This window comes from Nanorana parkeri, unplaced genomic scaffold (assembly GCF_000935625.1).
Source record: "Nanorana parkeri isolate BGI_ZX_2015 unplaced genomic scaffold, ASM93562v1 scaffold1779, whole genome shotgun sequence".
Taxonomy (NCBI): domain Eukaryota; kingdom Metazoa; phylum Chordata; class Amphibia; order Anura; family Dicroglossidae; genus Nanorana; species Nanorana parkeri.
This window is the reverse complement of record NW_017308047.1, coordinates 57,199-81,208: the sequence shown is the minus strand read 5'-3', so window position 1 is coordinate 81,208 and position 24,010 is coordinate 57,199. Positions and strand designations below refer to the sequence as shown.

The 24,010-nt window shown below is 43.8% G+C and overlaps 1 protein-coding gene across 2 annotated transcripts in view; it reads left to right on the top strand.

Annotated features, from left to right (window-relative positions):
- LOC108799654 (transcriptional enhancer factor TEF-1-like) overlaps nt 1–24,010 on the top strand; it is a 149,089-nt gene that overhangs the window by 106,917 nt on the left and 18,162 nt on the right. For both annotated transcript variants that reach the window (XM_018571550.1, XM_018571551.1), the window contains 2 exons: nt 21,414–21,548; nt 22,776–22,834. In XM_018571550.1, the coding sequence (XP_018427052.1) occupies nt 21,414–21,548; nt 22,776–22,834 (194 nt within the window). The remainder of the gene's footprint in view (nt 1–21,413; nt 21,549–22,775; nt 22,835–24,010) is intronic.

Below are 24,010 nucleotides of genomic sequence, written 5' to 3'. Positions count from 1 at the left end.
CTGCTAATTTCTCATAGGTGGAGGAGTCTGACAGTAGCCTGTAGGCCTCTGCAGTATAGTCTGTTTTGTCTTGGATGACCAGACCCCCACCTTTGTCCGCCTGTTTAATGACTATATTGGTGTTGGTACTAAGGGATTTCACTGCTGCCTTCTCCCTATGGGTGAGATTTGTGAATTTCGTACCTTTATTGGAGCAAAGATTCTTAAGATCAGTATGGACCAATTGGTGGATATGATATGATATGGTGGATATGAAATTACCTTTGGAATGATGAGGGTAAAAGATAGACCGTGGTCTAAAGGGAGTAAATCTAACATCTGGATCCATATAAGGTAAGGATTCGGAAGTAAATTCCTGTCCGTCCCAAAGTTCATCCAGGTCTCTTGCAGCCTGGTCATCCAGGGGGGAGTCTATCTCTACAGCTACTGGAACTGATGTTATCGATTGGTGTGTGGATTTGGCGTTCTTTTGGAGGAAGTGGCGGTGGAGCGTAAGCTTGCGTATAAATCTATGAAGATCTAAAAAGATCGCAAAATCATTTGGGGAAGAGTTAGGGGCAAAGCTTAGTCCATTATGGAGGACCGCATATTCTATTTCATCAAGGGGATATGAGGACAGGTTAAATATTTTTATTGTGGTGTCTTTAAGGGAGACTAAAGCTGTGGACTTGTTTTGCCTTTTTTGCTGAATCTGGCGTCCACCTCTACTACCTCTCCTTCTCTTCCGTCCGTTGATCTTTTCTTTTTCCGCACTTTTAATGTGCGGGCTTGTGACAAAAAAGATTCAGCTTCCCTAATAGCACTACCCTCTCTGGACCTGAGAAATTTGGGTTTAGTGCCCACTCTGTTCCACTCAGCCAGAGTTTCTTGTTCGTCCACTGCTGATGCCCATGAATTATCCATGTGGGAAGGTAAGGAGAGAGGGAGAGGGAGAACTTCCAAAGTGGGAGAGCCCTCAGGGGGGGGACCCAGAATGGAAGGCAGACTCGTCCTCTAACCCAGGGGTGGAGGCAGCTGCCCCTGGAAAAAACTTCCTGTATTGGGACCGGTGAGGTCTCCCTAATGTGGGATGCGATTTAGAAATGGGGGGACTGTTGTTCGCAGAATAGGTCTCCTGATTGGTTGTGTGCTTAAAGCCAACTCGAGAGGTGGAGCGAAATGGGTGTGTAATAGAATGTCCACCTTTCAGTGTCCTTTTTTTGTATCCTTGGGAAGTTCTACTTTCATACCCATTATGCTGTGGATTCCTAGATTGTTGCCTGGAATCGATATTAGATGACCGTATCCCTTTGGCGAGATTTCTGGGGTTATACAACCACTCTCCCTTATGTAGAGATTTATCCCGAGATGAAAAACGCCTAGTGTGTACCACCCTAGGCCCCTTTATTGGTTCATGAGTGTGATGGAGATTAAAACGCAGGGATTGGGAATTAGTATTTCTCTTCCAAGAGAAGATGTTACCCTCCTTGAAATCTCCATGATCTCTCATGAACTTCCCTTGTTTTTTCTCTAATATGCTATTTTCAAATTTAAGAATTTTATTGTGAATCGATCTATCCCATTCGGAAAAACTGGGATGTTCTGTTTGGGTGTTCTGACAATGGTGGGGTTCGGCTGTCAGAACACAAAAGTCTGAGGGGGAGGGGGGGGATTTGTCCATCTTCTCTATAGCGTGGATGGAGGAATCTGTTAGATTACTTTTGTTCAGCTCACCGGCTTATCAGAAGAAATCTATGTGTGTATGGTCATTAAGTGTCATGGACTTCAGAAGCTTGCATTTCATCTTATCTGGTTCTGTGACTGTACGTTTGGTTTTATGCCCTTAATTTTGCATGTATAATTGGTTTGTGTGTTTTTGCTTTTTTTGTGGTTATATTTTTATTTTTACTTTCTGTGTTTCTATGATTTGAATTGTGTTTTATGAGAATAATTTCATAGCTGGCCTCTAATGCATGTATTTTTATTTCACATTTTGTTCTTTTATTTATGTTAATGTGATCTTTTCAGGGCCCGTTCAGACAATGGCATTACCTTGCGTTTTACCACAACATGCAGCAATGCACATTACATGCGAGGTGCTATTGATTTGAATGGCGCCCCAAGCACCTTGCATACGGATGTGCATTGCAGCGCATCACATCTCGTAGATGAATGTTACAATAATAAATTATGCTGTGCACTTACTGACTCACTCTAGTTGCACTTTAATTTACTGCATGCTCTAAAAACTTAAATTACAAAAAACAAAATAGCACAACTCCAGCCAACATTTTTTTTTGGCTATAATGGAGAAGGGTTAGAGCCTCTATTGGGATTTAATTGTCATCTCAGTCTCTGGTGAGATTTCCCCTAATTTCTTCTCAAAACAGGAAGTGATAAGAAATTTCCATAGGGGCATAGACAAATACAGAAGTACATTTTGTTAGCAGAGTGAGGAAGTGTTCGAACTTATGCCAATGTTTTTATTTCTGTCTGTACCTTCTTCCCTCGATGACAGCCACTACCCCCATTTCTTGTATGGGCTTCAGAGGAAAAAGTACTGAGGGAGAATTCACAGACAGAAACAAACATCCAACAGAAATTGTGAATCTGCCCCACTCTATCCAAATCTTGAAATAACGGCAGCAGGTAAAGTGGAACTGTGGTCCTTAAAACATCTTAAACTATTTACTAACATTTCAGACCATATGTGCTTTAAAATGTCTGCATCACATCCTGTATATTTCATTTCCTGGCATCTAAGGACTTTGTGATGCCAGGGTTATGTAGTAATCCACCTCATTGTTCTTGCAAAAAGAGTGCCTGGTATGCACTGTTCTCATGAGCAGTACTTCTGGGTTCCTAATCATAACCGTCTAGTCACTTGGGATTGCTCAGGACATCTCAAACAGTATGTGCATGGCCGTAGCGGCACGTAATGCGGTGCACTAAAAACTAACGGCAGAGTGTAATTCTTCCCACATAACCGCAATGTACTCAAGCAGTGGTACACCTTAAAACAAAATAGCTGTATATTTATTGAGCTTGGGGTGCTAGACAACATTTTTTTCTTCTGGTTTCTTTGCAAAAATTGTCAGTTTGAGAAATGTGTTCGTCCCTGTGTTACTGCCAGAAGCACAATGACTTGGCTTGGCTTGGCAGAGTGATGTAAAACAAAGTTATTAGGAAGAGAGAAAAGTAGCAACAAAGAAGTTGTAAAGTACCAAAGGGACATATGTCATTGTTTCTTCCAGCTCAGCTAAGCAACTGTTTTAACTCTTTCAGTATTTATCACAAATCATATTCTGCCCAGGGCAGAGGAAATGCAAGAGGTTTTCCAGTTCTCTTATTGAGTGTAAGCTGTCTATTTTTTTTGCATTTCAGCCAGACAATTTCAGACCCTATGAAAATAGAGAGTTTGTTGGTAAAGGAGTGAGTGGTGCATGAACCCCTTTTCTCCACGCAAATCTGTTGTGCTGGCAACATCTATATTGCTGAGAATGCTGCTGTAGATAGTGTGTCTATGCTTGTAAGGGTGTAGGCCAGTGCATGACAGGTCTTGCCAGACTATACACATGGAAGTTTGTGAGGGCCTGAGCAGCAGCATACCTTTTAGTTTGAGGAGCTCAAGTTTTGCTATTTTATATGTTGCCTGAACAGTTTGGTAATTTTCAGTGTTGGAAGTTTGTGCAAAATTTCAACAAAGTAAAATCAGCAAGTGTCGAGGGGGCGTGGTCTGGCCGCGATCGAGTATGGCCGCCTGATCTGAGAGCTGCATCACAGGACCTCTCAGATTAGCAACTTACGGCATATAAAACAGCAAATCACCCGTCGGATTCACTCCGCTAGGTACCGCACTTGCTCCAGCCATGATCAAAAGCAAAGACAAGGCTAAGGGACCTAAGAAGCTGACAGACTTCTATCCGCAGCCTGAACGGGGGATCAATCAAAATGGCGCCTTCACCTCACGGCCCTCAGAAACACAGGGCAGTACAATCCCGGACATGGAGCTTAGCTGCAGACAGGAAGGCACTCATGGAAGGTATCTCCCTAAGCGACCTGCGAACTCACCCTTAAGCTCGCCACGAACCAGGGGAACAGTGAGTAAGAGGCAATCTACAGCCCCAGGCCCCTCAGTTTCAGTTACCTCAGGAGTCAGTTACCTCAAGAGGTACAGTCCCATTACAAGATGTCCCTGACACTGACATCCCTGCATCAGAATCGTGTATAAAAGACATGCTGCTGTCACTGCGCTCAGAATTTCAGCATGATCTCCAATCCTCACTTTCTGGCCTGCAATCCCAAATTTCTGAATTGGGCTCCTGCACAGATAAAGTGGAATCGCACTTTAATTTTTATGCAGCCGCTCATACCGATCTGGTAGACGCATATAATGATCAGGGCCACCTCATTCAGAAACTCCAGGAAAAAATTACCGATCTGGAAGACAGATCCAGACGAAACAACATAAAATTCAGGGGGGATCCCTGAATCTGTGGGCCCCACCGATATTCTGCCATTTTTGCAGAAGTTTCTTCACGCTTTACTACGGAACTGCTCCGGCCCTGAACTCCTGCTTGATCGCGCTCATAGGCTCCGTAAGCCTAACCACCTGCCTGCATCTGTTCCGAGAGATATCATTGCCAGGATCCACTTTTTCCACATCAAAGAGAGACTCATGTCTGCGTCCAAGGAATCTCCTGCCCTACCTGAGCCGTATTCCCACATATTGCTTTATGCTGACATCTCGGCTGCTTTGGCCCAGAAACGCAGGCACTCCGTGACAATAAAATCTCCTACAAATGGGGTTTTCCAACTAAACTGCTGGTCTCTCACCTCAGCAAGATGATCCTGATACTGGCACCAGCTGATGGTGCTCGGATCCTGCATTCCTGGAACATTTCTATCACTATGCCTATCGCTGCATCCAAACCACAGCCTGCCAAAAAGGTTCCCATGGACTAGACCTCCCGCTTATCCCAGGAAGCTTGTTCAAATCCGGTGGAAGAATCGGCCTTTTGTTAGATTAAGTTTATTCCTGTTGCTCAGGGTCCTGTGGCCGCTACTCCTTTGTGTTTTGTTGCTTACCCCCGCATAAGAGTGTGCCATGCACACAGTATGGTTATTCTGTGTTTTTGTTTGTTTTGTTTGTTGCACAGCAATTGTTCTATTAGTACGATTTCAGTACAGTCTTACTAGTTTGTTTTACACATGTATGCACAGTCTCACTAGTAGCTATATTTACTTCTGATGGACATTTTAGTACCATGGAATTCAGGGTCTGGTGTACATCCATCAGTCTGCAGGCCCTACTTTACCCGTGGCATACTGTATGGGCATGGTTTGCACATAAATGTCTCTAAAAATTACCTCACTAAATGCCAAGGGTCTAAATAGCCCCAACAAGAGGCGGAAGGAGGCGGCCTCCCTACGTAGTGATATTCTATGTGTACAGGAGACCCACTTTTCTAAAGATAAACCCTATCTGTGAAAACAGATACTTCTCGCACTATTTTTTGCCCATTCGGAAAAAAAAATAAAGGAGTGATGATAGCTATTGGGGCGTCCGTCGCCTTCCAGCAACATGACCTCCTGATAGACCCGGAAGGCAGGTATATAGCTTTAGTTGCCATGGTCAACAACCGGATCCTCACTTTAGTCAATATTTACGCACCAAATGTTCATCAGAAGAAATGTATTGCTAAGGTACTAAGTGAAATTGAGGCCATGCGCAAAGGCCACCTTATTATGTGTGGCGATTTCAACGATGTCCTTGATCCGTCCTTAGACTCCTCCAACCCCGCATAGAAAAGGTCATCGCTCCTTTCCCTCACTTCGATCAGCTGATTTTACACGATGCCTGGAGGTGCATCCACGGTAGTGAGAAAGATTATACCTTTTTTTCTCATACGCAGGGCTCCTATTCCAGGCTGGACATGTTCTTAGTAGACAAATTCACTCTACAACTCATCACAGAAGCTGACATTGGCCTAATTACGTGGTCTGACCACGCGCCTATCTCGCTCAGCCTTTTTTCTGCTAACTCCCCCCACCTCTCCACCTCATGGAGACTGAATTCTAGTCTACTTTCTCATCCTGAAAAATAAACAGCAGATCCAGACTGAGATAGGATCCTTCTTTGAGACCAATACCGCTTCTGTAAGCAATCAAACGTTAGTGTGGAATGCCCATAAGGCCGTTATCAGAGGACTATTGATTAAGCTGGGGGCAAGGGAGAAGAGGAAGCGAAATGAAGCGCTGACCTCACTTCTGACCGTATCCGCACTTTAGAAATGTCCAATAAAAGGATCCCAGACCCATCCACTTCCTCCACCTTACACTCCCTCAGACATGAGCTTAGCCTGCTCCTTACCTCTCAGTTCGACTTCATGATAAAAAGGCTTAAGCTCAAATACTACTCGCAGGGTAGCAAAGACGGAGCATTTATAGCCCAACAATTTAAACAACGAAAGGAGGCTACTAGGATCCCTCATATGAATGACCCAATGGGTAAGAGACTCTCTAACCCTCTCGACATAGCTAATCTGTTTTGTAAGTACTGCTCCTCTTTATATAACTTAAAAGACTCATCAACCACCCCTCCTCCCTCTAGCTCTGACATTCAAAACTTCTTGGAGTCGGTAAAGCTCCCATCCCTGACAGTGGTAGTGGCCCTGAAGCTACAGACCCCGTTTGAGGTGACGGAAGTGCTTACGGCTATTGCCAATCTGCCCCTCCATAAAGCCCCTAGTCCTGATGGCTTTCGCGCTATATTATAAAACATTCTCCTCTGCATTAGCCCCACATTTATGTACTGTCGCCAATGAGGCTGCAACCACAGGATCCTTCCCTAGTGAATCCCTGGAAGCCACAATTATCACCATCACTAAACCCCACAAACCCACAGATGACCCTGCGAATTTTAGGCCTATCTCATTACTAAACACTGATGTTAAGATCTATGTGAAGCTTATTGCTAACCGCCTCCTGCGGGTTCTGCCTGATCTAATCCACTCTGACAAAGTGGGCTGTGTCTATGGGCGGCAAGCGCCAGATGGCACCAGACGTATGGTTGATCTATTGCAATTTTCAGAACACTCTAAGAAACCTTCTCTACTCCTCTTTAGCATGCAGTAGATATAGGAAAGAAGTGTAAAAAAAAACAAAAAAAAACCCTTAAAATCATTTTAAACTTACCTCGTTATCGCTGCTCGCTCCCGCGCCGAGAATCGGGAACTGCTCGTGCGGCCGCAAAAGATCTTGGGGTGGGCGCATGCGCGCTTCCGATTCTCGGCCGGTAGACGAGCAGAGACTTAAGTCTATGGACGCGTGCACCCGCCTGCAGACACCGCTGGATCGGAGAGACAGAGCAGTCAGCGCTGGATCAGAGTGATGTCACACCGCTGGAGGGACACATGAAAACATGGGGAAAGAAGAGGAAGATCGGAAAAAGAGACATCATTTAAGGTAAGTGCTAACATTTACATTGTGGGTAGAGAAAAAATGTTTTGCCTTGAATATCACTTTAACTTTAACCCACTCCTGCTAAAGGTTTTCGGACCTTTGCAAAGATCTGAACCGTTCCACTGTATCATATCCCTCCTACCCTCCTATTTAAGGAAATTCCAGAGCACTATTGATACCTTTATCTGGAATGGGAAGAAACATAGAATCTCAAGATCAATACTGTGTACACCCACAGCCTATGCAGGTATGGGTACCCCTGACATTGCCAAATATTATAAAGCTAACCTACTGGACCAGACTAAATACTGGTGGACTCCCCATCCAGACAAATTATGGTCTCAAATAGAATGGGATTCCTTAACTACGGATCTCAATCTTCTGCTCTGTTCCTACCTACTAAATAGTTCTCCCACTAAATCTTTCTTAGACACTGTGACAGCGACCTTGAGAGTCTGGCATGCCCTTGAGTCCCCGACTCAATCCCATAACAAATCTATACTCAAATTGTTGTTTTTTTTTTTACTTTTCAAAAGATTTTATTGGTTTTCAAAAGAACATTTTTTTCCACAATAAAACTTTGTCACATCAGTGTATATTTGGTTACATACATGTATAGTGACGGCATACAAACATACGGAGTATCGTAAAAATGTGTACAATCTCGAGTCGGTCATTCTAGGTAATGGCCGTGAATGGGGCGAACATGAAAATAAGACAATAGGAATTATCTATCAGTTAAGTAAGAAGTCATTGAAATCGCCTGGATCCTTAGATAGAATTAGTATTTCCAGGATGGGGGGTAAGTGAAGGCTTTCGATAGGGTGCATTGGGAATATCTTCGGGCCGTGTTGTTGAAATTTGGTATTACAGGTTTTTTGGGCTCTGCTATTGAAGCCCTATATTCACATCCCAGTGCGAGAGTAAGGACCTCTGGGCTCTTGTCCGCTCCATTTCATATTACCAATGGTACGTGACAGGGATGTCCCCTGTCCCCGCTGATCTTCGCATTGGTCATGGAGCCTCTGGCTGCTGCTATCTGCGACAGCCCTGCCATCAGTGGAGTCTCTGTGGGCAAGTGCATGCACAACATTGGGCTTTATGCAGATGACATGATTATTACCATGACTGATCCTGTACATTCCCTCCCAGCAGTCCAAGAGATCCTGGCAAGATTTAGTACAGCTTCCCTTCTATAAAATGAATCATTCCAAATCTCAAATGCTAGCTATAAATGTCCCGACTACCATTAGACGTATCATTAGCTCCATAGCCCCTTTCGTCTGGGCCCCCACTAATACTCTTCAATACCTAGGTATCATCCTATCAGCCCCTAGTTCTAACCTTTTTAAGCTTAAAGGGGTTCTAAACCCTCCGTTTTTTTTTGCTTATATCTACTGCTAGCATGCAGTAGATATAGGCAAGAAGTGTAAAAAAAAACAAAAAAAAACCCTTAAAATCATTTTAAACTTACCTCGTTATCGCTGCTCGCTCCCGCGCCGAGAATCGGGAACTGCTCGTGCGGCCGCAAAAGATCTTGGGGTGGGCGCATGCGCGCTTCCGATTCTCGGCCGGTAGACGAGCAGAGACGCAAGGTAAGTCTATAGACGCGTGCACCCGCCTGCAGACACCGCTGGATCGGAGAGACAGAGCAGTCAGCGCTGGATCAGAGTGATGTCACACCGCTGGAGGGACACATGAAAACATGGGGAAAGAAGAGGAAGATCGGAAAAAGAGACATCATTTAAGGTAAGTGCTAACATTTACATTGGGGGTAGAGAAAAAATGTTTTGCCTTTAATATCACTTTAACTTTAACCCACTCCTGCTAAAGGTTTTCGGACCTTTGCAAAGATCTGAACCGTTCCACTGTATCATATCCCTCCTACCCTCCTATTTAAGGAAATTCCAGAGCACTATTGATACCTTTATCTGGAATGGGAAGAAACATAGAATCTCAAGATCAATACTGTGTACACCCACAGCCTATGCAGGTATGGGTACCCCTGACATTGCCAAATATTATAAAGCTAACCTACTGGACCAGACTAAATACTGGTGGACTCCCCATCCAGACAAATTATGGTCTCAAATAGAATGGGATTCCTTAACTACGGATCTCAATCTTCTGCTCTGTTCCTACCTACTAAATAGTTCTCCCACTAAATCTTTCTTAGACACTGTGACAGCGACCTTGAGAGTCTGGCATGCCCTTGAGTCCCCGACTCAATCCCATAACAAATCTATACTCAAATTGTTGTTTTTTTTTTTACTTTTCAAAAGATTTTATTGGTTTTCAAAAGAACATTTTTTTCCACAATAAAACTTTGTCACATCAGTGTATATTTGGTTACATACATGTATAGTGACGGCATACAAACATACGGAGTATCGTAAAAATGTGTACAATCTCGAGTCGGTCATTCTAGGTAATGGCCGTGAATGGGGCGAACATGAAAATAAGACAATAGGAATTATCTATCAGTTAAGTAAGAAGTCATTGAAATCGCCTGGATCCTTAGATAGAATTAGTATTTCCAGGATGGGGGGTAAGAACAGTAGAGAGGAGGGAGGGAGGAGGAGGGGGGTTTAGGGTGAGTGCTACCAGCAAGTTTCACCATCCTTGTCGCAGTTGGTTGGGGTCTGTTCGATGGGGCCTATATCAAAGCGACAAAAGTTGTCGATCAAACGACGGGGGTAGATAGTGTATGACCCATGGTTCCCACTGTTTTTCGAATTTGGGCATGTAGTCCAGCATGCGGGCTGATAGTTTTTCGTTATAGAACGCCCAGTGCACTTTATTTTTCATTGCTGTTATACTTAGTGTTTTCGTCAGCCGGGCTCCAGCTATGGTGCGTTTGGCAGCAGACAGTATTTGCAGCATTAGTTTAAATTGTAAAGTAGTGATACCTATTGGTCGAACATTAAAGAGAGCTTCCTGTGGCATAGGTGAGATATGTTTGTTAAGTGTGACTGAGATAATCTGGAAAACCTTCCGCCAAAAGGCGGCTACAACTGGGCATGACCACCACATATGATAATACGTACCGCTGTCACTGCATCCCCTGGTGCAAAGGCCATCACATTCCGGCACAAAGTGTACCGCCTGTGTGGGCACAATATACCATCTGAGAAGCACTTTGTAGTTAGCTTCAAGAGTCAAAGCATTTTTGGAGCATGATTTTGTACTATCCCAAATTTGGGACCAAGTATCGTCATCGAGCATGGTTTGGAGATCTGTGTGCCAGCGATCCATATAGGTGTGATGGGGTGGGCTCGCACTCGACAATAGGGAGGAATACAGTTTTGAAATTAAGCCCAGTGTGTGGGGATCTTGGGAGCATATTTTTTCGTATGACTTCATGCGCGGGGCGGCGAATGGGAATTTTATTTGAGATTGGACGAAATGTTTAATTTGGAGGTACCTGAATAATTCACTTGAAGGGAGATCAAACTTGGTTTGTAAATCAGGAAATGGAACCACTCAAAGTGGTGAGTTTGTTCAGTTGTGTTATCTTGTTGGTGACCCAGATAACGGAATAGTGAGGGGGACTCAATAGCTGGAAAGAACATTGGGTTACGAATGAAGGACATTAGGGGGAGATGTGGGGAAATAAGATCACTAGAGTATTTTACCGAGTCCCATATCCTGAGGGAGAGTTTGGTGATTGGATTAGTGATGTTGAATCTTGCGTTAGGTCTTATCCACAGGAGGTTATCAATAGCTATAGGGTCACAGTCCATCGCTTCGAGGGAAATCCACAAAGGTGTCTCCCAAGTTGTGTGATATTTCGCAATAGTTGCAATTTGTGCAGCTTGAAAGTATTTGTGAAGGTTCGGGACTCCTAGACCACCTGTTGATCTGGATTTATACATAACCGTCCTGGGAAGATGTGATTTTTTATTGGACCATATAAATTTAAATATTTTGTGTTGGAGCCCCCTCAGGATATGGGACGGGATAGAGGTTGGCAAGACATGAAAGGGGTACAATAACTTAGGCAATAATGTCATTTTGACCGCAGCGATCTTCCCAGCCAGGAGAGGGGGTATGTATGCCATATTTTTAATAGGTTAGTGAGTTTGGTGATCAGTGGTGGGTAATTTGCCGCATACAGCGATGAGAGGGAAGGGGTAAGATGTATGCCCAAGTAAGAGAGGGAAGTTGGCCACCACTGAAATGGGAACTTGTCTCCTAGAGGTGTTTTTTAGGTGGTTAGGTAGGGATATATTTAATATCTTCGATTTAGCTTGGTTAACTATCAGCCCTGAGAGTTGCCTGAAGGTATCAAGGAGTGGCATTAGGTTAGGAAGAGATATGTGTGGTTTGGTAACATATAATAAGATGTCATCTGCGAAGAGACATAATTTGTGATGTTGTCCTGCCACTGAAATACCCGAGATGTCGGGGTGTGCACGTATCATAGCGGCTAACGGTTCGATTGCTAGGGCGAATAGGAGGGGGGATAAGGGGCATCCCTGTCTTGTTCCCCTACAAATTTGAAAGGGTGTTGATTTGTAACCTGCATATTTCACCGAAGCTACCGGTTGAGTGTACAGTGCCGAGAGCCAGGTACAAAACTCTTTTCCGAATCCCCAGCGGTGCAGTATGTCAAACAGATATGGCCATGACAACGAGTCGAACGCCTTTTGCATGTCTAGTGATAAAAGCAATGCCGGAATATTGCGCTTCTTCACTAGGTCAATCAAAAGACAGGTTCTGCGAACATTGTCTCCAGCTTGACGGTGTGGCATAAAGCCCACTTGATCCTTGTGGATAAGGTCACCTATAAATCTATTCAATCTGGTGGCAAGGATTTTAGCTAGGATTTTTATGTCGAGATTTAAAAGTGATATTGGTCTGTAATTTGACCAACTGGTGTTGTCTGTATTCGGTTTTGGGATCATGCACACTGTGGCCGCTAGGGATTCCTGTCTGAATTTCCCGTTCACTCTGAGGGTGTTTAGTGCATTAGTAAGCAGTGGGGTCAAGAGTTCACTAAATTTTTTGTAATACGTTGTTGTGAAGCCATCGGGGCCGGGTCTTTTGTTGGGTTTAAGGGATTTTATGGCCGCCTGCACTTCAAGGTTCGTTATTGGCGTGTCCATGGAGCTGTGTTGGGTGTCGGTTAGTCTTGGTAATGACAAGTTAGCCATAGTTTGGGTCAATAGATCATTATTCAGGGGTACGTGTGGTTGGTAAAGAGTTGAAAGGTGGTGTGCGAATTCTTGGACTATTTTACGAGGGTTGCTTGATATTGTCCCATCTGATGTAGGCGAAGTGGCTTTTGATGTAAGTCTAGTTTCCTCAAACGGCGTGCAAGTAACGAGTCTTGCTTGTTGCCGTGGAGATAGAACTTATGTTGGGTCCTACGTAAACTTTTGTCAGCTATATTGGTTAAAAGCAAATTAGTTACGTCTAGCAGTATCTAGTAGCGATTTGTTAAGCTGAGTTGGGTGGGCCGTGTAGTTTGGTTCGTGAATTCGTCTTCAAGCGTTTTTAAGCGGGATTGTCTTAGTTTTTTAAGGGAGGATGCTACACGGATGCATTCTCCTCTGAGGACCATTTTATGTGCTTCCCAGAGTGTCATGGGGGAGACTTCTGGGGTGTCATTAAGGGCTATGTATTCTGTAAGGGCCGAGTGTAGGGTGGAGCGTACGCCTTCATCGGTTAGCAAGGAGTCGTTCAGAGACCATGTTCGGTCAACTGAGTCTGACCAGAAAGAGGACAGATGTATAATAACTCCCTGATGATCTGTCCAGGAGAATGGTTGCGCTCGTGATAGATGGTAAGGTGGCGTGGGAAGTGAAAAAGTGGTCTATCCTTGAAAATGAATCATGTGGATGGGTAACGACGGGGGTAGATAGTGTATGACCCATGGTTCCCACTGTTTTTCGAATTTGGGCATGTAGTCCAGCATGCGGGCTGATAGTTTTTCGTTATAGAACGCCCAGTGCACTTTATTTTTCATTGCTGTTATACTTAGTGTTTTCGTCAGCCGGGCTCCAGCTATGGTGCGTTTGGCAGCAGACAGTATTTGCAGCATTAGTTTAAATTGTAAAGTAGTGATACCTATTGGTCGAACATTAAAGAGAGCTTCCTGTGGCATAGGTGAGATATGTTTGTTAAGTGTGACTGAGATAATCTGGAAAACCTTCCGCCAAAAGGCGGCTACAACTGGGCATGACCACCACATATGATAATACGTACCGCTGTCACTGCATCCCCTGGTGCAAAGGCCATCACATTCCGGCACAAAGTGTACCGCCTGTGTGGGCACAATATACCATCTGAGAAGCACTTTGTAGTTAGCTTCAAGAGTCAAAGCATTTTTGGAGCATGATTTTGTACTATCCCAAATTTGGGACCAAGTATCGTCATCGAGCATGGTTTGGAGATCTGTGTGCCAGCGATCCATATAGGTGTGATGGGGTGGGCTCGCACTCGACAATAGGGAGGAATACAGTTTTGAAATTAAGCCCAGTGTGTGGGGATCTTGGGAGCATATTTTTTCGTATGACTTCATGCGCGGGGCGGCGAATGGGAATTTTATTTGAGATTGGACGAAATGTTTAATTTGGAGGTACCTGAATAATTCACTTGAAGGGAGATCAAACTTGGTTTGTAAATCAGGAAATGGAACCACTCAAAGTGGTGAGTTTGTTCAGTTGTGTTATCTTGTTGGTGACCCAGATAACGGAATAGTGAGGGGGACTCAATAGCTGGAAAGAACATTGGGTTACGAATGAAGGACATTAGGGGGAGATGTGGGGAAATAAGATCACTAGAGTATTTTACCGAGTCCCATATCCTGAGGGAGAGTTTGGTGATTGGATTAGTGATGTTGAATCTTGCGTTAGGTCTTATCCACAGGAGGTTATCAATAGCTATAGGGTCACAGTCCATCGCTTCGAGGGAAATCCACAAAGGTGTCTCCCAAGTTGTGTGATATTTCGCAATAGTTGCAATTTGTGCAGCTTGAAAGTATTTGTGAAGGTTCGGGACTCCTAGACCACCTGTTGATCTGGATTTATACATAACCGTCCTGGGAAGATGTGATTTTTTATTGGACCATATAAACTTAAATATTTTGTGTTGGAGCCCCCTCAGGATATGGGACGGGATAGAGGTTGGCAAGACATGAAAGGGGTACAATAACTTAGGCAATAATGTCATTTTGACCGCAGCGATCTTCCCAGCCAGGAGAGGGGGTATGTATGCCATATTTTTAATAGGTTAGTGAGTTTGGTGATCAGTGGTGGGTAATTTGCCGCATACAGCGATGAGAGGGAAGGGGTAAGATGTATGCCCAAGTAAGAGAGGGAAGTTGGCCACCACTGAAATGGGAACTTGTCTCCTAGAGGTGTTTTTTAGGTGGTTAGGTAGGGATATATTTAATATCTTCGATTTAGCTTGGTTAACTATCAGCCCTGAGAGTTGCCTGAAGGTATCAAGGAGTGGCATTAGGTTAGGAAGAGATATGTGTGGTTTGGTAACATATAATAAGATGTCATCTGCGAAGAGACATCATTTGTGATGTTGTCCTGCCACTGAAATACCCGAGATGTCGGGGTGTGCACGTATCATGGCGTCTAACGGTTCAATTGCTAGGGCGAATAGGAGGGGGGATAAGGGGCATCCCTGTCTTGTTCCCCTACAAATTTGAAAGGGTGTTGATTTGTAACCTGCATATTTCACCGAAGCTACCGGTTGAGTGTACAGTGCCGAGAGCCAGGTACAAAACTCTTTTCCGAATCCCCAGCGGTGCAGTATGTCAAACAGATATGGCCATGACAACGAGTCGAACGCCTTTTGCATGTCTAGTGATAAAAGCAATGCCGGAATATTGCGCTTCTTCACTAGGTCAATCAAAAGACAGGTTCTGCGAACATTGTCTCCAGCTTGACGGTGTGGCATAAAGCCCACTTGATCCTTGTGGATAAGGTCACCTATAAATCTATTCAATCTGGTGGCAAGGATTTTAGCTAGGATTTTTATGTCGAGATTTAAAAGTGATATTGGTCTGTAATTTGACCAACTGGTGTTGTCTGTATTCGGTTTTGGGATCATGCACACTGTGGCCGCTAGGGATTCCTGTCTGAATTTCCCGTTCACTCTGAGGGTGTTTAGTGCATTAGTAAGCAGTGGGGTCAAGAGTTCACTAAATTTTTTGTAATACGTTGTTGTGAAGCCATCGGGGCCGGGTCTTTTGTTGGGTTTAAGGGATTTTATGGCCGCCTGCACTTCAAGGTTCGTTATTGGCGTGTCCATGGAGCTGTGTTGGGTGTCGGTTAGTCTTGGTAATGACAAGTTAGCCATAGTTTGGGTCAATAGATCATTATTCAGGGGTACGTGTGGTTGGTAAAGAGTTGAAAGGTGGTGTGCGAATTCTTGGACTATTTTACGAGGGTTGCTTGATATTGTCCCATCAGATGTAGGCGAAGTGGCTTTTGATGTAAGTCTAGTTTCCTCAAACGGCGTGCAAGTAACGAGTCTTGCTTGTTGCCGTGGAGATAGAACTTATGTTGGGTCCTACGTAAACTTTTGTCAGCTATATTGGTTAAAAGCAAATTAGTTACGTCTAGCAGTATCTAGTAGCGATTTGTTAAGCTGAGTTGGGTGGGCCGTGTAGTTTGGTTCGTGAATTCGTCTTCAAGCGTTTTTAAGCGGGATTGTCTTAGTTTTTTAAGGGAGGATGCTACACGGATGCATTCTCCTCTGAGGACCATTTTATGTGCTTCCCAGAGTGTCATGGGGGAGACTTCTGGGGTGTCATTAAGGGCTATGTATTCTGTAAGGGCCGAGTGTAGGGTGGAGCGTACGCCTTCATCGGTTAGCAAGGAGTCGTTCAGAGACCATGTTCGGTCAACTGAGTCTGACCAGAAAGAGGACAGATGTATAATAACTCCCTGATGATCTGTCCAGGAGAATGGTTGCGCTCGTGATAGATGGTAAGGTGGCGTGGGAAGTGAAAAAGTGGTCTATCCTTGAAAATGAATCATGTGGATGGGAAAAGAAGGTGTAGTCTCTGGATGTCGGGTTGATTTCACGCCAACAGTCTACTAGGGCATGTTGGGATAGTAACAGGCGGAAGGCTCTAGATGTATCCACTGGTGGGGTTACCGTAGTGGAGCGGTCAACACTTGGATAAATTGTTAGGTTTGAGTCACCACACAGGAGGAGGGTGCCCTGTTGGTGTGTGGCTATAACAGCGAGCAAGTGTCTAAAGAAGGGGACCTGATTGGAGTTAGGCGCGTAGTAGGTGACGATGGTTGCCTCCGCATCACGAACAGTTCCTGTCAAAATTAAATATCTTCCTGAAGGGTCAGGGATCTCTTTGTGGCAAATGAATTGAGCAGAGCGCCCAAAACCTATCAGGACCCCTCCTATGCTTAGTATCTGCATTGGCCATATATACTTGCGGATATTGATGATGAAAGTAGTTAGGGTGGGATGAGTGGGAGAAGTGGGTCTCCTGAAGACAGATAATGTCTATATGTCTGGAGTGGAACTGACGAAACGCCTGATTACACTTATTGGGCGAATTAAACCCTTTGACATTTAGGGTTAAGCACTGTAGGGCTGTCATAGTTGTTGTGTAAGTGAGTGGTTTAGGTCATGGGACGTCTGAAGGGAACAAAGTGGCCTCACTCATTGGGAGGGGTGGGAGGGGGAAGGATAAAGGAAAAGGCAGAAAATAGAAAAAGTGAGTACAAAGCAGTGTGTGCTGCAAGTTCTGACTCGGGGTCAGCCGTCCGCCACGTGCCACGTGACAAACTGCTCCCCCGGGCAGAAAGATCATCTCCGTTCCGAACCTGTAGGTTGGGAGGAGGAAGAGGAATGGGTGGCAGATGGGCAGTTCCCCTCCGACACCGCAGGGGGAACCCGCTGTAAAATGTAAATAAACAACAATCCAATGGATAACAGTAATAACCACAAAAACATTAACATTTCTGACTTATGTCAGTGCACTGGTAGGTCCGTATGATAACATGTGAACTCAGTGAGCAATAGCTCCCGGTTCTCTAGATAGATGGGCAGGCACCATCTAAATCTCAACGATGCATGCCCATCTAAAACCAGTAGAGGTTAAGGCACCACACAAATATTGGCTTAGGAATGTATAATAAAAGCAACAGTATTCTTACTTAAAAGTATGGATTAGCTTCAGGTAGCATGTCTAACTACTAAAATATTCAAAATCAACTTTACAGCAAATACGCATAATATTTGCTATGGTAGAGTGGATCAAACGTATCAGTCAATAGCTACCCTCAGCCAACCGATTCCGAGTCAGAATGGCGTGTGGTGGATCTCGTGGCTGGACGTGGCGGCGACGACATCAGGGGTGGTCTCCAAGGGGAAAAGGTGGATTTTTGTCATCTGACCGATTACTTCCAAAGTAGAGGGAGCCTGTTGGCAATCTGACGGCTCAGGGGACAGGTGAAGTTCCTCAAGGATGGTGTTAAGTTCCTGGAGTGAAGAAGCGTGATGTTGATGACCTTGATGGGAAAAGGTCAATTTAAAGGGGAACCCCCACCTGTATTGGATTTTATGTTGTTGTAGGATCCGCAATGCCGGTTTCAGCTCTCGTCTCTTTGCTATGGTGGACGGGGCGAGGTCAGCAAATATTTGGTATTCATGGCCTTGAAAAGTGAGGGGTTGTTTGGTGCGGGCTTCATGTAGTATGGTTTCTTTGGAACAAAAGTATAAGAATTTTGCAATAATGTCACGTGGTGGCCCGTTTGGCTGGCGGCGTGTTAAAGCTCGGTGAATACGCTGGAATTCCAATCTTTCATATTGTATGGATGGAGCCAGTTCCTGTAGCAATGCGGTTACAAATGCTGGGAGGTCTAGAACAGATTCAGGTATGCCTCTTATTCTGAGATTTGAGCGGCGTGATCTATTCTCTAAATCCTCCAGTTTAGAAAGAAGAAGGGCATTTTCATCTTTCATGGCGTCCAGCTCTCTATCATGGGCTTCCAGAGTCACAACCGTGACATCCATCCTGGATTCTAGATCAGTCGTTCTGTGCCCGAGGTCGCGGATTTCTTTTGTTAATTTGTCAGTAATCTGCTTTGATGTGTGTTGAAGTGCTTTTTGCAGCATACGGTCTATTCTTTTTAGTAGGTCTCTTTGTGAGGATTCTGACCGGGGGGGAGAGGGAGAGCTGGCTCTGCTGTCTGTGTCTTCCCTGTTAGTATGGAACAGTGAGGCCTCGTGTGGCTGCTGCAGTGCAGTGTGCTGCGGCGCCATTTTGGCTGGAGGGTGAGTCTGCCTCTCACCTGTGTATCTCCCCCGCTGCTGCGTTCTGGGACCCGTGGATGACATGTCCGGGATGTCTGTCGCCACCTCCGTCTAGCAGTACGGTAGGTGGATTGATGAGATCAGGGTGAGCGGCGCGGGTTCCCCTTCTATGCCGGAGGAGGATGGAGCGGGTCTAAAGCATGACCTCTCCGGTTCACCGTGCGCATGCGCCCCTATACTCAAATTGTTACTGCTAACAACTCTTGATCTCATCCTTCCAGACATACATTTGTCCAATTGGACAAGTTTGGGGGTCTCCTATATAGCCAGTCTGTATGGAAAATGACCGCCTGCTGCCATTTGAGGCTCTATGTCAGCGATACTCTCTACCGGCTCGCGACTTCTATAAATACCTCAGAATAAGACACTATCTGGCCTCTATATGTGTGCGCGATGGAACGCTTCTTAGGAGATGCATACACTACTATGGTACTAATTCCCCATCCAAGAAAGTTATTTCTTTTTTTATAATCTACTTAGCGAACCAAAAACTACTGATAAATTGCCATCCATGAGGTGGTGGGAAACGGAACTAAACTTTTCTCTCTCTCCAGAACAATGGTACAAAGCAGTCACTTGGCCTCTGAAAACTTTGCAATGTCTAAGCCACTGGGAATCCCAACAGAAACTATTGCATAAATGGTACTACACGCCACAGAAACTGGCAAAAATCTACCCCTCCTCCTCACCACTCTGCTGGCGGAGCTGTGGAATTGTGGGGTCATTGACACACATCTGGTGGTATTGCCCATCCCTTGGCCCCTTTTGGCCTGAGGTGTTTCAGCTTATCTCCACAATTACTCAGCTCCCCTGTGGCGTTTCCCCACAACTTGCCTTGTTAGGGGTAGGGTTGGAAGAGTGGTCACCAGCTTCCAGGACTGTTGTGTCTCATGTCCTCATAGCGGCCCGTCTTGCACTAGCGAGAGCATGGAAACAATCAGAACCCCCCTCTTTAAACACAGGCATACAGATTCTAAACACGCATGCACATTTTGAATTTCTGTCCGACAAGGCTAACTGTAGATTTCATACTTTCACCTCGCGTTGGGCCTGCTGGTTGACAGACACCAGATGCTTGACACATATCATATGATGATTACCAGACCCGTATTCCCTCATTAGTAGAGACGCTCTCCACAAGCTCTGATTTTTACTTATTAAATTTTAAAAAAATTAAACACAAAATCAGTGACATTCTTGTGGTTGGATGAACATTCTCATTTAGGAAGTGGGATCTTTCAATTGCATTTTGATAAGTTCTGTTGGTTGTATAAACAAACCACTTCCTCAAAAAAAAAAAAAACCCAAAGTGAATGCATTAGTTATTGATGTCCTTTGCGCAATGAACTGGGGCAAGTATGCAGTGAATATAGTTTCAATTTGATAATTAATTACAAAATGCAATTTTTAAAAATGTTTAACTTTGGTTTTAAAACCGGCAGGATTTGAGGTGAACTTGTGCTTTTGGCAGGACAGGCAACTGGTTTACAGGGCAAAGCAACTGGTTTCTTTAACTGCCATCCTCCTACTCCCTTCAGAGTGAAGAGCACTCTGTTTAGCTGTCAGATTCAAAGAAAAATGCCTCGCATTTTTGATTATGGGGAGCATATGACTCCTGCGTCCTGTGCTGTCAGGGTTTCCTTTCTTCATTTCCAATGGCTGAACGGAGAAATGTGAGGACAAAAGGATTGTGAGTGTGCACGTTACGTGAGCCTGTTGCATTGCTCAACATTTCTGATAAGTATCGAAACCATGGGTTTAAAGACATGCCAGTATGTAGCCTTTCATAAACTGGAGGTAGATTATTTATATGAAAACCCCCAGGATAAACTTCAAAAATTAGCTTGGAAAACATTACATAAGCAATGCAGGGACACAAAATCTGGCAGAATGCCAGCACAGGGAGGAAATACTTTGGGTTTTAGAAGGGACTCGATTTTTTTGTTTATTCTGCAGGCTAGTAACAAGTGTCTCCACATCAGAGAACTCAAATTACAATGTACTATTGATTCATCTAATGATATGACGTTAAAAGTCAGCTCATCCCAGAAACTTGCTGTCACTATTTTGCGTGGGTGCCAGTGGATTAAATTTGCTAGTGGCTTTTTTATAGTTCTTTGGAGACCCCAAAATTTAAAAAATATGAAATAAGGAAAAAGCAAATGGCAAATTCATTAGTATTAACTTTTTCCCTTCACTTTTCGCCCGGGCCCCGCGCCCCTGCTGCCCCCCGGTTGTTACGCCACTGTAGTATATAACATGTTTTTCTTTGTAATAATTGTCTTTTAGCAGTATATTACATTAAGCGGCTGATTTATAAATCCTCTGCCCAGCCATATGCTGGGCGAATGCCGTTAACACAACATTCATGCCACTAGCGGCAGGAATCCTGTGTGAACAGCTTTTTCTCTGTTATAATTCAGCCCCTAAGTGTGAATTGTGATACCCATAAATATTTTGCCAGGATAAGTCCATATTTGCTAAACATGATTAGTATTTCTCCATATAAACTTATCTGAGTCTTTTGTGTGCAGGACAGAGTAAATATGTTATGATGGCTTTAGTTTGCAGTCATAGCAATGATAAATGTGCAATTTTGTTTTATTTCTTAGTAGGGTTGTTTGTTAACACTTAGATTTGTTGTTTTTATGCTTATGTTTCAGGATCAGGTAGCGAAAGATAAAGCTCTACAGAGTATGGCAGCAATGTCTTCAGCACAATTAATCTCTGCAACAGCCATTCAGAATAAGCTGGGAGTACCGAGTATATCACATACCCCATTCCCTCCCACTGCTGGGGTAAGTGATTTTTATTTTTTTACATGAGGTTATACATGAGATTTCCCAGGAATGCACTGTGATGTAATCTTCCCAGGATGCAATGCTTGAGCACGATTACATAATTTGTGCCAAAGTTGGCCAGGTAGTAGAAAAAAAAGAAATTGTAAATAAAATAAAAATATGTTTGCTTAGCTAATGAATGTAAGATGATTTCATATCCGCATGCAGAGCTGTATGCTGATGTGTTTTTTAGTCAAAGGTGGTAAAGGTCTACTTTAACAAACATGTAGCTTATTTGTGTATCCCTCAGTTGCAGATCCACAAATCATCTCTGAATTGCTGCTGACATTGTCCTTCCTTCTGGAGGGTGGCTCCAAGCTCACTCCCATGATGGACCACAAACTCAAAACAAATTAGTAAACTAAACGTAAGATTGTAGTCCATCACCGACGTGAGCTTGGAGCGGTGGCTTTTTTACAATACACACAGGGACCGTGGGGAACAAAATTAGCCACCCTTTCAGAGGGAAGCACAGTGTGAGCACAAATTCAGAGGTGATTTGAGGATCTACAGCCTAGTGATGCACAAATAAGTTACATTTATGTTAATAGCTAGGGTACTGCATTTTTAAGATAAAAAAAAGAACAATAGGGTAACCTCCTCCCCCATAGTTCTGTTTAGGGTCACGGAAGAGCATATACTAATGTTCTCCCATGACCCAAGACTCGGTATATAGCCTGCTATACGCTGAGAATGCCACAGCTGGGACGGATCCTGACAATACCGTCGAGATCCACCCGCTAGCTCATGACAGCAAGCTCTGCCTATCTAGAGGCAGAGCCAGCTAGGCCTGCCCCCTCCCCTGTCCGTTCCTCCAGTAAGCCCTGGAGGATCAGAGAGGGAAGGGCGGGAATCCCTGTGGGGAGAGGTGACTGACGGTCATCACTCTCTGCAGGGAGATAATCGAGCAGTGAGTGAACAGCGGTATGTTTTTGCTCACTTCCCGATCAATAGAGCCGACGTGTGACCGTTTCAGTGTCACATGCCGGCTCTAACTATTGGGATGAGCGTAATTTACTCACCCCATAGTTCTCCTTTAACTCCCGAGTTTAGTATCACTTTAAGCTTTGTAAATTTATATTTTCATTGAAATTATTTTTTTTATTTTAAACACAGATGTTTGATGTGTTCGCAAACATAGTGTAGATATGATAATCCCTCCGTTTTTTGTTTTTTTTTGTCTAGTCTCCAGAATTTTTCCAGTTCTGGCCTGGAGGAGCTGGCCAGCCCCGGCCGACACAGGAGTAAGTACTGCCCAACAATGCATTGTGTTGTTAGTCTCTCTGAATGTAACATCACATTCTGTACAGAACATATTTTCTTGCTGGCAATGCATTTTTTAAAAACGCATTTGCACCAACTAGGATTTTTTTTACAACACACAAAATAATTCAAAACATAGTCACAAATTGAATCACTGTTACTGCAGTTTTGAAACTATAGCTTACTATAGCAGATTTCTGTGACTCAAAAACCTATCTACCTTTATTTTTTAATTATCCTGTTGAATAGTAACCATTGTATAATCAGCCTGTCAATAATCTCTTACTGTATATACTCGAGTATAAGCCGTCCCGAATATAAGCCGAGGTACCTAATTTTACCAAAAAAAACTGGGAAAAAGTATTGACCCGAATATAAGCCGAGGTACCTAATTTTACCAAAAAAAACTGGGAAAAAGTATTGACCCGAATATAAGCCGAGGTACCTAATTTTACCAAAAAAAACTGGGAAAAAGTATTGACCCGAATATAAGCCGAGGTACCTAATTTTACCAAAAAAAACTGGGAAAAAGTATTGACCCGAATATAAGCCGAGGTACCTAATTTTACCAAAAAAAACTGGGAAAAAGTATTGACCCGAATATAAGCCGAGGTACCTAATTTTACCAAAAAAAACTGGGAAAAAGTATTGACCCGAATATAAGCCGAGGTACCTAATTTTACCAAAAAAAACTGGGAAAAAGTATTGACCCGAATATAAGCCGAGGTACCTAATTTTACCAAAAAAAACTGGGAAAAAGTATTGACCCGAATATAAGCCGAGGGTGGGAAATGAGGCAGCTAATGGTAGATAGATACCAATAAAATTACATTAATATTTATTTAAAAGAAAAATAACCTAGCTCTGTAAGTGGAAAAGGGGGTACAGGGCTACATATCATGTACTACGGATCATTTAACCCATTCATGTTAGCAGAGGATCATTGTAAATGTATTGTCTGCACTGTATTAGCAGTATATACTCCATATAGAGTATATACTGCTAATACAGTGCAGACAATACATTTACAATGATCCTCTGCTAACATGAATGGGTTAAATGATCCGTAGTACATGATATGTAGCCCTGTACCCCCTTTTCCACTTACAGAGCTAGGTTATTTTTCTTTTAAATAAATATTAATGTAATTTTATTGG